Raw genomic sequence first — 17172 nt, forward strand, 5'->3', positions numbered from 1 at the left:
GCGGGACTTCATTCCCCGCCAGAGCAGGTTAAGGCCTGAGGACCAGACTCGCCCGGTGAATCATTCCCGACTGGCCCCGCCCACACGGCGAGGCCGCGCGAGCTCCTGCGGGAGAAGGGGCGCGGCTCCTACCGGAGCCGTAGGGGCGGCGGGGGAAAGTGGGCTCTGCGCAGGCGCCGAGCTTCCCGAGGACGGAGCGTCCCGGCGCTTTCCAGGGCTGCCGACGCGCGCGCGCGGGAGGGCGGCGGCGGCGCGGTGCGCAGGCGTGGCGGGCAGTGCGCAGGCGCGGGCCGAGGGCGGGCTGAAGCAGCTGAAGCGGCGGCGGCGGCGGCGGCGGTAGCAGCAGCAGCAGCTCGGGCAGAGGGGCGGGAGCTGAGGCGGGAGCGGACCGGCCGGTGGGCGAGCGAGAGGCGGCGGAATGGTGGACTACCACGCGGCGAACCAGTCGTACCAGTACGGCCCCAGCAGCGCGGGCAACGGCGCCGGCGGCGGGGGTAGCATGGGCGACTACATGGCCCAGGAAGACGACTGGGACCGGGACCTGCTGTTGGACCCGGCCTGGGAGAAGCAGCAGCGCAAGGTGCGCGGCCTGCGGGCCGGACCGGCTGGAGGGGGGCTCCTCGGGGGGGGGGGGGCTGGGGGCCGCGAAGGGGGTGGGAGGTCCCTGGGAGGGGATTGGAGGGTCTGTGATGGGAACTGGGGGGTCCTGAGAAGGAATGGGCGGGTCTGGGGGGTGGGTTTGGAGTCCTGAAAAGGAATCGCAGAACTTGAGCAAGAATTGGGACTCTGGAACAAATCATTGGCGGCCCCGTTGGGAATGTGGAAGTCTTAAGGAAAAGGACTCCGGGAGCCCGATGAAGGAATTGGAAGGCGGGGCGGGGAATCGGGGGCACCGAGGAGGTGATTGGAGAATCTCAAATGGAATTGGGGTCTGAGGCGACAGGGAAGGGCTGGGCGCTAAAGAGAAACAAACGGGGGAGTCGAATTTGCGGGTCAGGACCGGACTGGGGTTGAGGGAGCCCGCAGAGGAGCTGGAGGGCGGAGGGGTTATTTGGGGGTAGAGAAAGGCTGGGAGGGGGTGGGGGTTGTGGGAGCCGCAGGGTGGGGGTGCTGAAGGGGACGAAGGTTCCGGAAGGCTGTGATGGAGTGGGATGGCGAGGAAGGGATGGAGGAGCCAGAGGAGTGGGAGGACCAAGCTTGGGACGTGGGAAGGAGAGGGGCTGAGGAGTGGGTGCGGAGACGTGGGCTGGGGTGTGGGGAGGTGTGTGTGTGGGGGGGGGGGGGCGGGGAGGGAGGTCGGGGCAGGGACCTGTGAACGAGAAGTTCCCGAAGGGGTGAGGTGTATTCGGGGTGCCCCCTTTTGAAGGGAAAAGGGGGAGATAGGCATCGGGAATGGCTGCGGGTGGGAGAGGCTGCCGGGGATAGAGAGCCTTTGGCATGGTTTTGGGGAGGATTTTCCGAGAACGGGTGGGAGGTGGAAGGTGCAGCGAAGCCGGAGGAGCCTGCGGGACTGGGAGCGGGAAGGCCGATGCGGGGGGAGCTTACTCTCTAGGAAGGAGTCCTGTGCTGGAGAGACCGGGAAGGCGTTTGGGGGCGGGGGGGGGGGGGAGGCTCTGACGGTGCAGCTCCGGGTTGGAAGTGTGTGCTGTGAAGGTTGGAAAGTAGGAAGAGTTGTGTTTGGGGGGGGGGGGGCACGAAGAGCTCCTAAAGCAGGGTCTGTGTTTAGGGGACACTGGTGGGGTGTCAGGGCTGGTACGGGAGAGGGTTTGAGCGTGTGCTGAGAGCACTGTGTGTGTGAGCAGGCGGGCGAGCGGAGGCCGGTGGGAGGTCCTTGGAGTTGGAAGCATTGAGTGTGTTCCGGAGGTCTGCATTTTCTTCCCGGGTTGGTTACTGAACGGTTCTGTGGTCCTGGGTAAGACCCTGATCTCTCAGTGCAGTTCTCTCCTCCAGGCCTGCAAAGATGGACGTGTGTGGTTCTGGGGCTTCGGCAGCCCCGTCCGGAGGGGAAAGGGTGAAGGGAGCAGCTGTTCCAAGCCCTCCCTGGGGTGGGGCCTAGCATAACCTTGGGTAAATTACCAACCTCTGCTTGGATTTCCTCCTCCGTGATGGGGGAGGTGGGTGGCGTCCTTACCTGTTGCCCCACCTGCCTCAGGGTGGGCAGGTTGAGATCATCTGACACAGAAATGCTTTTTGAGGGGAACGGGAGATCTGTTCTGCAGTTGGAACAATTATTTATTACCTGAGGCAGTGCCGGCTCGGAAAAGGTTAAGAGTTGCCAAGAGACCTGGAAAGTTGGGAGGGGAGCAAAGTGCCATGGGGTTGTTTTGGAGAATGTCTGGGATCTGTCTTCTCTTGCTCCAGGTGCTTGAGCAGTGGCAGGAAAGGGAAACCTTGCTTCTCCCTCCCTCCTTCCACTGCTCCCTAAGTGCCTCCCTTTGCCAGCTCAGTTCCCTCTCCTGTGGGAGGTAGTGTATGCTCCTTTGTGGTTATAGGCTCCCGTCACACAGGGTGAGGCTGGGGCACCGTCCAGCTCTGGGTGTGGACCAGGACTCACCGGAACCCCGAGGCCTTGCTGCTGTGTGTCATTCTCCCTCCTTCCATCCTCAGTGACCAGGCAGGTTGAAGGAAAGGGTGGCTCAGTGTGTTGTAATACCAGTGCTTTAGGTTCTCCGTAAGGGCCAGATTCCAGTACGTCCTGCTTTATACCTGCTACAGCAAATATCTACACATAGCTGTTCTTTGGGGGGAAATTTACTTCATTGCTGTGCACTTTCCTATTATGGGGTAGGGATCCTTTATGGAAAAGAGGAAAGAGTAATGGAAAGGAATATGTACACAAGTTGGTGCTGTTCTCTTTCTAAGAGGACCCTCTCCCACCCCACCCCCACACACCCAAACAGGATAGTTGGATTTTTCCATGTTGCAGTGTTGCTTTAGTGAATGACAGACTGCCTTCTTGCCTCTTCAAGGCTGAGCCACTAGTCACAGGGAGAATGGCAGTTCTGTAAATGTCTTGTGCATCCTCACTCTAAAAAGTTGTGTCCAGGTCATCCGTAGGCCCTTAAATCGTGTGGAATTGAATTCTTCTAGGACTTAAACAAGGATTGGCCCAAGTCACAGGGTGTTTGTGGCTCCTGTGGTTCTTAATTTTACCTAAAGTTTTTACCTTTGCTCTGACTTCTAGGAACCGCTGTAACCAAGGCATTTCCTGATAAGTAGGTTATGCAACAGTTATGACACAAGAAGACCCTAGGAGTTCTGGGGAAGGACAGGTCTGATTTTTGAGTAAGTTCCCCAACAATTATAGTTCTGGGCTACAGTTCCCTCTTCCAATTTCTGAAAGAGGGAATTGGTCTCCGAAGCTGGAACTTGGGTAGCCTGGTCACCACCTATTCTCCTGGATAGGTGAGGTCTCGTGACAGCTGCTCCAGAACTTAATCACAGCAAGCGGAAATGCCGCCTTTGCTAAGCTTGCATGTTCACTGAAACATCACTGTTTACGGGGCCTCGGTGTTTAGATCCTGACCTTTGGCTCAGGCTGTATCAAATGTGAGTTAATTATTTGAAAGTTCTGATGGTGTTTTGTTTTTCTCCAAGAAATTGATTTCAGAGAGAAAGGGTGAGGGAGAGAGAGAGAGAGAGAAACATCAGTGATGAGAATCATTGATTGGCTGCCTCCTGCACAACACCTACTGAGGATTGAGCCCGCAACCTGGGCATGTGCTCTTGACCGGAATCGAACCAGGAACCCTTCAGTCCGCAGGCTGACGCTCTCGCCACTGAGCCAAACCAGCTAGGGCCCAAGAAGGTGTTTTGTGTGTTTTTTAGGTTGATGATGGAGGCCCCAAAGAAGCCATCTGTTATTTTGTTCCATTACTCTAATTGCTTGCCTCTTAGGATCTGGCTAAGACTAACATGTCCTTTGCAGTTTTCCAAATCGAATAACATACTTACAAAAAAACAAAACACACAACCACCACCACCAAACTCTGTTGCCATTTAGAAATAAGACTGGGGGGGTGGCAGGGGCAGGTATAATCTGCCTTCAGGGAGAGGGGTAGGGGAAGCTATTCAGCTGCTAGCACTATATATTTTCCCTCTCCCATGATGTGTTTTAGAACGAGGCTTTTATGATGACTGTAGAGGTGTGGGAAGATGGCCTAGGAGTTCAGCGTCCCTTGTAGCCGCTCATACTAATTCAGTTGAGAGCTGAAATCTGGTTGGTGCTGTGGAGTGGTGCCTGCTGCTTCATCTAATCTCCAGTAGTTCAGGATGTGGACCGAGGATTGCCCTCTGCCTTTTGAAACACCCTCCCTGGTTCCAGCTTCAGAGACCAGTAAGGAGACTACTTTACAGCAGGGAGCTGACTCACTCTTCAGTTGGAAACTGGTGCCAATGGTTTCATTTAATGGCAGCCGATTGCCTGGCCTCGAGTGGGCTGCTGTGTGGGGAAAGTTTGGTGAAAGTTTCGGAGGAAAACAACCCAGGAAATCAGGGTGGTGTTTTAATACCCAGGTGCTGCTGCTGCTGCTGCTGCTGCTAAACTCCTGAGATGCAGTCAGGAAGGTCAGTTAAAATGTAGGATTGCACTCTCAAAATGTCCTCTTAATCAGATGTCAGGACAGCAGAGACAAGTCTGGCTTCCAATCTTAAGCCTCAGGTGGGGAGTTTCTGCCATTTAAACATATACTACAGTCATGGCAGACTTTGGCCAGACACTGCCCATTTTCAGAGTTAACTGAATGAGTGGTGTAAGTTATCTGGCAATGTTGTTTAGCAGATGACTGCAAAGAGAATGGAGCAAAAAAAGAATTGATTTGGGAAGGCTCAAGGAATTTGAGACTGTGAACACTAGGCTTTTGCTGTAATATTGATTTATAGTGTGCTGCGACTTATACACGCCTTTGACCAGATCTAAGGATTGTTCTTTTTACGGTATATATTTTTTATTTTTTAGTAATCCTCATCCGAGGATATTTTCCCATTGATTTTTAGAGAGAGTGGAAGGGAAGGGTAGAGACAGAGAAGCATCGATGTGAGAGAGACACATCAATTGGTTGCCTCCCACATTTGCTCCCACTAGGGCCAGGGATCAAGCTTGCAACCGAGGTACCTGCCCTTGACCAGAATTGAACCCGGAACCCTTCAGTCCGCAGGCCAAACCAGCTAGGGCTAAGGATTGTTCTTAAAAAAAAAAAAAAAATTCTCTTGCTGTTTTATTTGTGGGTGGGGGGGAGAGCAAAAATAATTAGCGAATATCTAACTTTGAAGTTTTCTGAATAGCTAAACTGTCAACATATTTATCTCTTCCCTGATATTAGTATATTCTAGATCCCCTAGCTTTATCCTTATTTCTTTCACTTAGTGATGTCCATGCTCTCATCATCACCTTCAGTCTCTTCCGCTGCCTTTATTTATGTATTTGTTTTACAGAATAACAAAAGCACTCCTGTTACCTTAAGCCTTTCCCCCTTTCTTTTTCATGGAAATAGGATGCAAGTGATAGCAATTTGGTAATTCAATGGCAGTGGTAACTGAAACACTGACCTACTAAAAAAGTAGACGGAAGTTTCTACTTGGGACAGATACAAATCCCTTCATCCATGAGGTTTGAAAGAAGTCTTTATATCATGGGTGGCTTGAGTCTCCAGGAAAAATTAAAGCACACATATAAGGAAAGTTAGTTTTACAGTATTGGCATTCTAGGCACCAGAATTTGTTAAAGTGAAAGTGGCACAAGTAACACTTGCTTTTCTTGAAGAAGGTTTATGAGTTACATTTTAGTCAGTATCCCAGGTATCAAGTAGTGTAAGGTTCAGTGAATCAAGAGAAACAAAAAATTTAAAATTCCAACCTCTGTTTAAAGAGTTATCTGATTGGGAGGAGAAATTAACCAACTGGCTGGGAGGAGAAGGACCCTGGCTTCTCCAGAAAGTGGAATCTTTGCATACATGTAACTGGCAAGAGTGCTGACACCAGTGTTGGGGAAGTTCTATCCAAGTAGTGGTCTCTGGGATGATAAAAATCCCTGAGACGTTTGCCTGGGTGGTGTGCGTTTAGGTTGTGTTGTTCTTTTATGTCCCGCCCCATCTCCTTTCCCTCATAAACGACAGATGCCTTTACTTGGAATGTCCGTGGAAAGTCTTTAAAAAAGCTGGTTGTGTAACTTGCTTGCTTTCTCTTCAGTCTGGGCAGCAGTTACTCCGGCCTTTTTCTTAAATGTAATTTATTGAAGTGTTATCTAAAAGCGAGTGGATTGAGCTTCCTTGGGATTTGCTATTTGCCACTTGTTTCTGTATTGGCTCCTGCCTTCCTAGGATGAGTCCTCATGCCCCCAAATGTGAGGAACCATCCTGTTTTCAGAAGGGACAGTGGTTGCTCAGCCAGAGCAGTTGTCCCGCCCACCCCCACCTGCGCTTTTCCTAAACCAGTCATTTGCGATTTTTCCATACCCACTTTCACATACTTTGTAGCTTTAAGTCAATTTGTCTTCTTAAACCTGTTTTAAAAGGGAAAGTTGTGAGTGTGGTAAACGGAAAACCCAGCTTCTCTGGCCATAAATAGAAAATGGCAAAAATAAACAGGCTGAAAACAACCATGTTGCTAAATTCTAGCTAGGTATTATTCCTGCTGAAGGCTCTGGGCCAGAGGCCTGCTCCCTTTGTTAAAAAGAGATTGGCAGGCCCAGCTGACAAGGCTCAGTGGTCATGGTTTGATTCCTGGTCAGGGCACATGCCCAGGTTGCAGGCTTGATCTCCATTGTGGGGTGTGTAGCAGGCAGCCGATCAATGAATCAAAGATGCTCTTGCTCTCTCATCATTGATGTGTCTATCTCTCTCTCCCTTCCTTTCTGAAATCAATTTTGAGAGAGAGAGAGAGAGAGAGAGAGATTGGCAGTGCCCTGGCTGGTGTGGCTGTGCACCGAAGGGTGTCAGGTTTAGATTCCCAGTTGCGGAAGTACCTGGGTTGCAGGTTCGATCCCACTGCATAGGAGGCAACCAATCAATGTCTCTCTCACATCCATGTTTCTCTCTGTGTCTTTCTTTTTTCCTCCCGCCCTTCCACTCTCTCCAAAATTCAGTGGAAAAAATACCCTGGTGAGGATTAACAACAAATAAAAAAATAGTAAACTTATTTAAGAGAGAGAGAGAGAGAGAGAGGGGGGGGGGGCAGGTATTGGTGAGGTGCTATCAAGCAGAGACGTTCTCTTTGAAGTAATCAGAAGGTTTACAAGAGAATCAAAGGGAATAACTTTCTCATTGTGATTCAAGGTTTAATATAGAATGTGGATAAGCTTAAACTCTACCATGTGTGCGTGCCACCTTGGAAAAAACTTTGTCACTGGACTCAGGGCAGAGTGACATACCCAGGAGTTCACAGCCCGTTTTGCTTGCCCAGTGTCCTACCAGACTTGAACATGTCACTCATAGCTGGCTGACATGGGATTTATCTTTGCTTCCAAATGTTAGGATTTTTTTAAAAATTTTTTACAGAGAGGAACGGAGAGGGAAAGAGAGTTAGAAACATCTATGAGAGAGAAACATTGATCAGCTGCTTCCTGCACACCTCCTACCGGAGATGTGCCTGCAACCAAGGTACATGCCCTAGACCGGAATCGAACCTGGGACCTTTTAGTCTGCAGGCCGGCGCTCTATCCACTGAGCCAAACAGGTCAGGGCTAGGATTTTTTATTTTTATTTTTATTTTTTAGGAAACCAGGGCCACATGGTAAATTTAAGAATTGCAGGTTCAGCACTTGCTCCCCACACACCTTTTTCTTTTTTTAGAGAGGAAGGAAGAAGGAGAGAGAGAGAGAGAGAGAAACATCAATGATGAGAGAGAATCATTGATCGGCTGCCTCCTGCACACCCCACACTGGGGATGGAGCCCACACCCAGGCATGTGCCCTGACCGGGAATCGAATCATGACCTCCTGGTTCATAGGTTGAAGCTCAACCACTTAGCCATGCCTCTGGGCACCTTTTTCTTTTTAAGACTCCACAGCTTTCTTACACGTATACACTTCAAGTTTGGCTGCCCCCATGCATCAACTATACTGCTCCCCCATCTGGGTATTGGAATCCTGAGTTCTGAAAGGAAAGCAGTGCTCTCCTGCAGAGTTAAGAAAGGCTTATTTAAATGTTTTTTTTTCCAAATATCAGAGCAGAACAGATTCTTTGTCTTCCAGTGGAACTATCCAAATGGTGCAGAAATAGTTGGAAGTGGCAGTTACTATGCAAAACAGTGAAGTCATCTTGGGAAATATCGGTGATGGTGTTGAAATGATTGAATGGGATGCTAGAGCACTAGCAGTACAATAGCATTTGTGTCTACAGCTTTGGGTAGGAATAAAGAAGACACTGTGGTTTGTTTTATGCTATTTAAAGTTTTCCCCCAAAGGTGTGGGGCCGAGTGATGTTTGTCACTGGCTTTCTAGTGGGTTTTTCTTTTCATCTTTCCCCCATCCCTGACAGCTGTCGAGAGTAGTAGAAGGCACAGTCCAGGTGGACGGGAAGGCAGGCAGCACTCCTTACTCCTTGTTCTCCGTGTGTGAAAGGAACATATTTGGTTTTTTAATCTCCAAAAAGCCTAAGGTGAAGAGTTTTCATATCTTACCTCCTGTGTAGTAATGAATCTGATTCAGCTCTTAAGAATGCCTTAATTAGTCTGGCCCGTGTGGTTCAGTGGTTGAACGTTGACCTATGAACCAGGAGGTCAGGGTTCGATTTTCAGTCAGGGCACATGCCTGTGATGTGGGCTCAATCATCAGTAAGGGGTGTGCAGAAGGCAGCCAATCAATGATTCTCATCATTGATGTTTCTATTCCTATCCCCCACTTCCTTCCTATCTCTCTGAAATCAATAAAAATATATTTAAAAAAAAAGAATGTCTTAATTAGCAGCCATCCAGGATGGGGGCATGGCAGGAAGTAAAAGTTGCCTTCCTTCCTTTCTTTTCTTCTTTCCTTCCTTCTTTCCTTGATTCCTTCTTTCTTTCTATAATGCTTCATTTTGATGCCGGAAGAAGGCCAGTTTGAAGTTAGTAAAAACCTCAGAAGGAAGTTTGAAAGTGATTCAACAACTTAGGTTGTGGCGGTTGCTTCTTCAGCTTGCATTGTTGAAATGACAGGCGTTCCTTTACCAAGCGCTAAGGGCAGTGCCGGAAGTCATGGCCTTAGTATGCCAATGTGTGAACAGTCACACATTAGTGTTCTATCAGTCTAAATCTGGGTGTATGAATGAGAGGTATTTGGTTGATATTACCATAGAAACGGAGTTGCTTGCTTACTGTTTTGGGGAGGAGTGCCTTCGAACCAGAGGGAGGCATCTCTAATGGTGGAATGTTGGTTTCACTGGACAGAAATTTGATGCTGCTAACTGGTCTCAGGAAAATACTCTCATGCATGGTGGCCATGCTGGGTAGGGGGACCAGGGACCCCTGTTCCCTGACATAGGACTTGGGCCAGTCCGTTTTATCGACTAGGGGTGTGTATTTGCACATGAGAGAGGGAGAAGAAAAAGGAGAGTACACTGTGAAAGCTGCTGTTGGTTTTGTGGCTGGGACGTATGTTTTTTCTCTAGGCGTTTAGAGTTGGAATCTCAGCTATGTGACTTCTCAATAGCAGGGCAAAATGTGCCTGCATCTTTTGCCTGCTTTCACAAACACTGACAAAAAGAACTCAAGTTTCCAGCAAATCCCAGCACAGTTCATTCCATGATAACATTTTTTAAAAAATCCACTTCCTTCCTACTCCAACTCTGACAGTAAATAAACCATTTTCCCCCTTTTTATTCCCCCTTCTTTAAGGAAATGAGCATTAGACTCAGTGTCTGGTAAAAATATTAAATGCTTTTACCCAGTGTGTGTGTTTTTCTAAATATATTTTATTGATTTTTTACAGAGAGGAAGGGAGAGGGATAGAGAGTTAGAAACATCGATCAGCTGCCTCCTGCACACCCCCTAACTGGGGATGTGCCCGCAACCAAGGTACATGCCCTTGACCGGAATCGAACTTGGGACCCTTCAGTCTGCAGGCTGACGCTCTATCCACTGAGCCAAACCGGTTGGGGCCCAAGTGCTTCTTTGCCTGTTGCTGGCATGACTTGTATTTGGAAGAGTCAGTTGTTGTTTTTGTTATTTTTAAATGTTATTAGGTTTGTATGATCTTCCAGTTTTGGCCTATGAAATAAACTCCGTTTCAGAATTCAAAATGTCTGGAAGCAGCCAGCTTGCCAAGCTTGTTCAAGGGCAGTCTGATGAATCAACCCTTCTTACAGGCTGTCTGCTAACCAGTCCTGGAAGGTATCCAGACGGTAAACATCACCAGGATTGTGAGGCAGTTTTTTTTTTGTGTGTTTTTTTTTTAATCATTTGAGCTATGCTGCCAAGTCTGGTAGGATTTGACTTTCTGTAAAACAGAATGGTCTGTATCAAGATGTCTTTTTCAGAGATGTCAGGTCTGAAGTCACCCAGTACTGCGTCTACTGGTGGGATGAAAGGGAATACCTAGACCAGTTTGAAGGGCCTTCTTAACCATTTTGAGAAACAAACTTTCCCTTTCCTTTTTAACTTACATTAACTCACAACTCAGGGACAACCCACAGAAAAGAGCTGTGAACCTTTTTTAGGGGTGATTGGGCCAAAGCTGGGGAAGGTGAGCAGCTCTTACCTGCTGCACAGAAACATTCCAGAGATTCAAAGGGAACAAGCTTTGACCATAACAATAGACGCTCACAGTGCATTGAGTTCTCTTAGCAGCTACCTTGGACTTGAGAAAGTTCTGGGCTTCTTTAATAAACAACCACAAGGCAGTCCTTGCCAAATACGGCCTGCTACAGGGCCATAGGGTTAGCTTAGGAGCATTTTTTTGCCTAAAAATAAATGCATGTTCCTATCAAACATTCCAAGCATAGTTTAAACATGAGACGTCTGAGTAGCCATTCAGACTCTGTGGGTTCAGTTATGTCAGAGTGTGGGCCGTTGAGGGGCTTTGGGAGCTGTTCTCTGCTTTAGGATTGGCCACTGGCTACCCTGATGACCAAATGCAAACCATCTTCCATCTCATTTCTATATGTTCTTTTTTTTTTTTTTCTTTTCATTTTTATATGTTCTTGATTCACAGGCTTGTGGGAGACAGAGAGCAAGCATGTCAATAAAATGGGATTTTCAGATAGGATTATGTACCAGGAATTAAATAATAGCTAGCACATTACTCCATACTAGACACTATTCTCAGTGCTTTACACGGACTGACTTGTGTAATCCTGTGAGATAGATGTTGTTAACCTTTACAGGACAGGAGCAAAAAATGAATCCATGGAAGTTTAAGCCACTTGCCCAAGTGACAGTGTCAGGATTTGAACCTGGAAGGCCTGCCTCTCAAGCCTGTGCTCTTATTTTTACACGAGTGAGGAAGAGAGAGCCGAGAGAGCACTGGACTAAGGCTGTTCCAAGCAGAGGGAACTAGAGTGTGGAGGCACGGAGAAAAGAAAGAAGGCCAAAGTGGTTCGGGGCAGGGCATGTTGGAAAGCTGGGCGCAGCCAGATCTCTGAGAGCTTTGTTAGAATTGGTGTTGAGGCCTAGAATATGCAAATTTTGTCCCTCTTAGACTATAGTAGGCCAGGAACCTCATGCTTCCAAAACTGTCACTTCAACCCTTTCCTCTCAGGCCTCCTGGACAGGCCAGACCAGAACTGACTTCTAAAGTGGGAACCCCAGGACTGTAGAACATTAAACCAAACAAAAGCTTCAATTATCTCTGTGATCATTGCTGCAGGAGACACCTGTGTTTGATTAAAGCCTTGGTAACTTTTAAATCTGGAGTTTTATGGCACTGTGTACTCATATAGCTTTGTAGTGTCTCTCAGGGAGCTTAACTTTTACCCCATGAACAAATTCCAGCCCCCTTCGGTCCCATCAAGAGGCTGCTTGATTTACAAAGCATCTCTGGTAAAGTGTTGTGTTTCCTTCTTTGAAGTGGGAAGGCAGGAAGCCTGATTTTTTAAACTGGCTCTTTTCCTAGGTCCTCCCTTTCTCTGTAAATCCCTCTTCCATTTACTCAGTATTTCCCCCTTGTTTTCTTTGGTCTGGGAGACAGGCATGCAGGCCGATTCACTCTGAGGCGTTTAGCTTTCCAGACCCCACTGAAAGCCAATCCAGGAACTCGAAGATTTCATTTGGCCCATGGCTCCCCATTTGAGTGCACACCTTGTCAAACTAGTTATGTGGCTTTTACTCAGAGAGGGAGGAACAGAGAGAGCTTGGGTCTATCAATAGACACTCCTGACTGTACACACAGCATTCAGCAAGAAGCTCATGGATCATAAAATGTCCATTGTGAACATGGGCTGGGATTTTCTCTGCCCTGCCCTTGATAGGATTTGGCAGCAAAAATTAACCTTGTCGACACAATATAAAGGAGGGAAGGAATATGAAGGTGTCTTTGTAATGGCATGGCCAGCCCAGCTGCTTCATCTGGAAAGAAAATGGTGAGGTTTCCATTCTCCTGGCAGCATACCCATGTGAACTTGTTAAATCTTTTAAGTAGCTGTATAGGAGGGGAGAAAAGTGTGTGTATATGTTTATCCTTATTCTTTAAATAGAAAAAAATAAAACTCCACCTTTATGGAAGAAAGTGTTTGGTAAATGGAAAATGTGTCCAGTTATATAGTCCTACCCCACGTTTGGGATACAGCTGTAAGTTTCCACGGTGGATAGCTTATGCATTTATGCTGAGCTGAACTTGCTCCAAGCTGTTCCTGCACTTAGAAAATGTGGGAAGCTGTCTCTTTTTATCACACTGTAAAAACTTGGGAGGTCTTTTGAAAGACCTCAGCAGTCGTCACTTGGGAGCAGAATTAGGGGCCACTGTGACCAAAGTGGGTCTGCATTTTATAGCCAACCGGCATCTTGTGTAACATGAGTTAGGGCTTCATGGGCTTTGGAGTCCAGCACTCAGATAGAAACATGACCGCCAGGGCCAGACGACAGCCCTCGCTGGGCCCCTCTGCAGAGGGAAGCTCTGCACCGAGCCTTTGGGGGTATGAGAGAAACCGGAGACCCGGCCCATGATCTCAAGGAGCTCACAGTGTAGTTGGGGAGAGAGCAAAGCCACATGAGACCTCAGGAGGACACTAAGCTGCACATCGACAAGCCCACAGCTCTCTGGCCGTGTCCTGGGAGAGGAGAGGGGTGAATAAGGGCAGGTGGGGTCAGTCATGGAAACTTTCATAAAGGAGGTGAGTGTGCAGGAGGGGTGGGCCTTTCCCCCAGCTTCGGGCAGGTTTCTGGGGGCAAGTATTAGGGGATCCTGTGTGTGCAACTGAACAGTTTTCCTTAGCTGCCTCTTACGAGCAGTCCTACCAGTTTCTTCCCCTGATGAGCATTGTCTTTGTGGAGTTTCACGTTTGAGTCACTATGTTGGGTATTTCTTAGCCATGCCTTGCGAGCTCTGAATAGCAAGATCCTAGGTTCTGAATCCGAATCCATTCACAGGCCCTGTTGCTTTCACGGCTATAGTGAGCAGGTCAGACACCTTCCTATGTGGGAGTCTGCTCTGACTGATACTTAAAAAATAAAATATATGTCTATATTTTTTACTGATTTCAGAGAGGAAGGGAGGGGGAGAGAGAGACAGAAACATCAGTGATGAGAGAGAATCACTGATCAGCTGCCTCCAGCACGCCCCACACTGGGGACTGAGCCCACAACCTGGGCATGTGCCCTAACCGGTTATCAAACTCTGACCTGGTTCATAGGTCAGTGCTCAACCACTGATCCATGCCGTCCGGGCTGACTGATACTTTTAAGGCATTTGTTTTCAGAATAAGCACAGGCTTCAGAAAAAGAGGAATAGAGAAACTCCCTTCTTATGTTCAAGGGTCTCTCCAAGCTTTGTGCCTTATGTCCCCTCCAGTGTGTGAAGCTGCCACTGCCTCCTGATTCACCCAAAGCTGGGACTGGTAGTTCTGTATTGAGATCATGGAAATGAATGGGGTTGACTCCCAACAGGCTGGCTGGTTTTGGTGTGCCACAGCTAACATGCTGTCCTTGGAATGAAGGTAGCCTAGAAGTATTGTGCCTTGAGAGTTTATTCTTGCCTGCCAAGCTCAGCTTCCAGGTGCTATTCTTTCTCTAAATAAATGCCTTAGAGCTGGCTTACGGAAGTTAAGAGTTCCTATCCCAGGAAATACTCTAGTGTGTTTAAAAAAAAAACAACCAAAAAAACTCATTCAGATGCTCATGGCTAAATGTTTGACTCAAATACTGCAATGCCCTTGATATGCATTCCCAAACTTGACATACTTGAGTTGCACTCAAGCCCTGCTACGAGATAAGGTTGGGGTGCTGGCCCAGGCCTTTTTCTTCATGTGGTTTCAGGTTTGTTTGTTTTCTCTCTCCTAGATGATGCTTGAGAGCCATGACATAGCTCAGCTCATGCAAGTAACTTAGTGGCTAAAATCATCCAGGAGAACCCAGCCTCTATCTCTTAAGCTGCCTGAGACCAGTAGGTTTGCCATGGGAGGATTTGGTGCGGATGGAGAGAATGGCAGGTGTCTCCTGGAATGAACCAGTCTCTAGCTTGGGCACTGGAGTCCTGCCTGTGCGTTAGGGAGAGGGCTGCAGGGTATTATCACAGCTCGTTTCTGTTTCCTATTGCATTTTATTGCACCTTCCAGACAGGGTCTGTCTGACGATCCTCAAGAGTTGCCTTTTCCCACCCCTTTGAAAGGTAAAGGTGTTAGGGAGGTGGACATTTTTCCAGGAGAGAAACTGGGGCTCATTAGTTGTAATTCGGGGGTGCATTGCTCTTCCCACATTTTGAGAGAGGTTTCTGGGGAGCTGTTGCATAGTATAACTTTCTTGCATGAACCCAGGTGCTGGGAGGACACACCTGCTCCGCCAGTGGGTTAGCCGATAGCACCCAGCCTACCCACCAGAGATAGGAGGCGGCTCAGGTGTCCCTGGGATTCAGGCTGTCTCTTGGCCCAGGCAGCTGCAACCTGGGAGGTGGTGTTGAGAGAGCGGAAGCTTCTGTGGGAGGATGCTTCTGGTGACAGAACAAGGAAGTAGTGAAAGGTATGGTGTGGGGAGAGGGCTGGGGTCGGAGCACAGCCACTAGAGGAAGACAGACCTGGGCTCCATATTCGTCCAGCACCTACTGGTCTTAAGTAAGCCTCAGTGTCTCTTGACAAGGGCCATTATCCCCCTCTCAGGATGATTCTGGGATTAGATGATATAAATGGTGTGTGTGAAACACTTGCACAGTGCCTGGCACATGGTCAGTGCTCAATAAATGTAGCCTCTCAAAATGTTTTCAGCAGCTCACCAACCTGTGTCCAGGTGGGATCTGCTGCCTGAGCTTCCTCCTTAAAGGAGTTGAAAGGGCCTGCTGAAATGTGCAGCTCAGTGGAAAGCCAAACTATATACCTCCTTTTCTGAAGTCCTCCCCCAGGGAGCTCTGAACCCTAAATCCAGCCAACTTCAAAGAAGCAGCCTCTGTCAAGTGGCAGCTGGCATTTGAGCTGCAAGTGACATAACATAGCCCCGTTCCCAGCCTCTGGTCCATCTGGGCCTCATTACCTGGGAGGTAACTTCTTTTTCAGAGTTGCAAGCCCTGAACAGTTTTGTGTGTCCAGGAGCCATAGGCAGTGCTGGCAAGGCTCTTATACAAGTAACTCAGTTTGTTAAGTTTGGGATCAGCCGAGGGGCTCTTTCCCTGTTCCCCTTCTTTCCCCTTCCCCCAAAGTAAGAACAAACAAACAAACAAAAACTTACTGACTCAAGTTAGAAACAACCTAAGGCCTCAAGCTAGGCCACCATCTCTCAGTTGATAATGATGTGGAAACAGGAAGGCCTTCCCATTGATCATCCCAAAAATAACTGTTCCAAAATGCTATCATGTGGGGCTTGAGGTGTGTAGGATCCTGTGCCCAGCTGCTGACCTGGAAAGTGGGACCATCGTGTAGCAGAGCCATGCTCCTTCCAGGCCCCCTTCCTCAGTGCTTCTCATGCCTGCTGCTGCAGCCCCTTCCACCTTCCTCCTGCCCCTCCTCTTCCCGAGGTCACTTCCTGATGCCATTCCTCATTTTAGCCGCTATTCCCCCCCAAAAGCAATCAAATCCACAACCTAATAAGGCAAAAGAATGAGGAGAATGTCTGCCTCCCAGCCTCTCCCCTAACACAGCAGGCTCTAAGCAAATTTGGAAAATGTTACAACTGACTAGTGTTCGGGGGTGGGGGGGAGCCATTTTTAGGAGCTGCTCTTTGTTGGCAGCAGGCGGGATCCTGCGGGAGGGCCACCAGGGTTGTGGTGGTTGACGCCCATCTTATACGGAAAAGTGCACGGAAAGGAAAGTAACAGCCCGCATCAGCTGCACCTCCAGTTGGGATTCTACAGATTAGAGGTATTCCGCACACACATCAAGAGTCCGCCTGGAAATCTGCTTGGAGAGATCTTCCTTTGTTGCAACTGGCAAATCCAAGCACTTGCTGCCTCTGAGAGGAGGAGCAGTTTTTCTCCCCTTGATTGTGCCAGGGTTAAATTAGCCCAGGCTTAATTAAACCGTGTCGGCACTTAAAGTGGGGCCCCTGAAACCTGTCACATCTTCGGCATCATTAGCCCTCTCCAGTGCACATTTTCTGTTCTCGGCTTGGGAGGCGGGACAAGCCCCTCTCGGAGCCCTGAGGGAGGGGTGCTGACTGGCCAGACCTGCTTGTTTTGGTAGGTCACATTTAGTAATTAACCTGGACATTCAGGGAGGGGGTAAAGGAGCTTCGGGGAGGGGATGAAGGAACCACCTCAGGATGGGCAAGGTCTTACAACTTGCTAATTATCAGCAGGCATGCGGTCATCCATAAATATATCTAATTCTATAGTTGTAATTAAGGTGCTTGTTAAAAGCTCAGGGAAGTTTTGTATTTTTAAAAGAAAAACAAAAAAATATATTTGTTTCGGCTTGACAGGATGGCTCAGAACAGGCGGAGGATTCAAGGCACAGGGCTAGTTTCCTGCCTTTACAGGAAATTAACTGCAAACAATATTGGTGACCTTGCCAAAGAGGCAAACCTGGGATGATGTCATTGTTAAAAGCTGTCACCACCAAGCATGCCCTACGGGGAGGAGGGTTAGTGGGATTACAAAAAAAGAGTGTAAATATGTGTGTTTAGTTG

The 17172-nt window shown here is 48.4% G+C and overlaps 1 protein-coding gene across 2 annotated transcripts in view; it reads left to right on the forward strand.

Annotated features, from left to right (window-relative positions):
- Nucleotides 1-309: 309 nt before the first annotated feature.
- Nucleotides 310-17172, forward strand: part of ACTN4 (actinin alpha 4) — a 76334-nt gene continuing 59471 nt past the window's right edge. Inside the window, exon 1 of one of the 2 annotated variants that reach the window (XM_079800369.1) lies at nt 310-580. In XM_079800369.1, coding sequence (XP_079656495.1) covers nt 419-580 — 162 coding nt within the window. In that variant the 5' untranslated portion in view covers nt 310-418. The remainder of the gene's footprint in view (nt 581-17172) is intronic. The other variant, XM_079800368.1, reaches the window with a different exon arrangement.

Source organism: Cnephaeus nilssonii (assembly GCF_951640355.1).
Source record: "Cnephaeus nilssonii genome assembly, chromosome: 20".
Taxonomy (NCBI): domain Eukaryota; kingdom Metazoa; phylum Chordata; class Mammalia; order Chiroptera; family Vespertilionidae; genus Cnephaeus; species Cnephaeus nilssonii.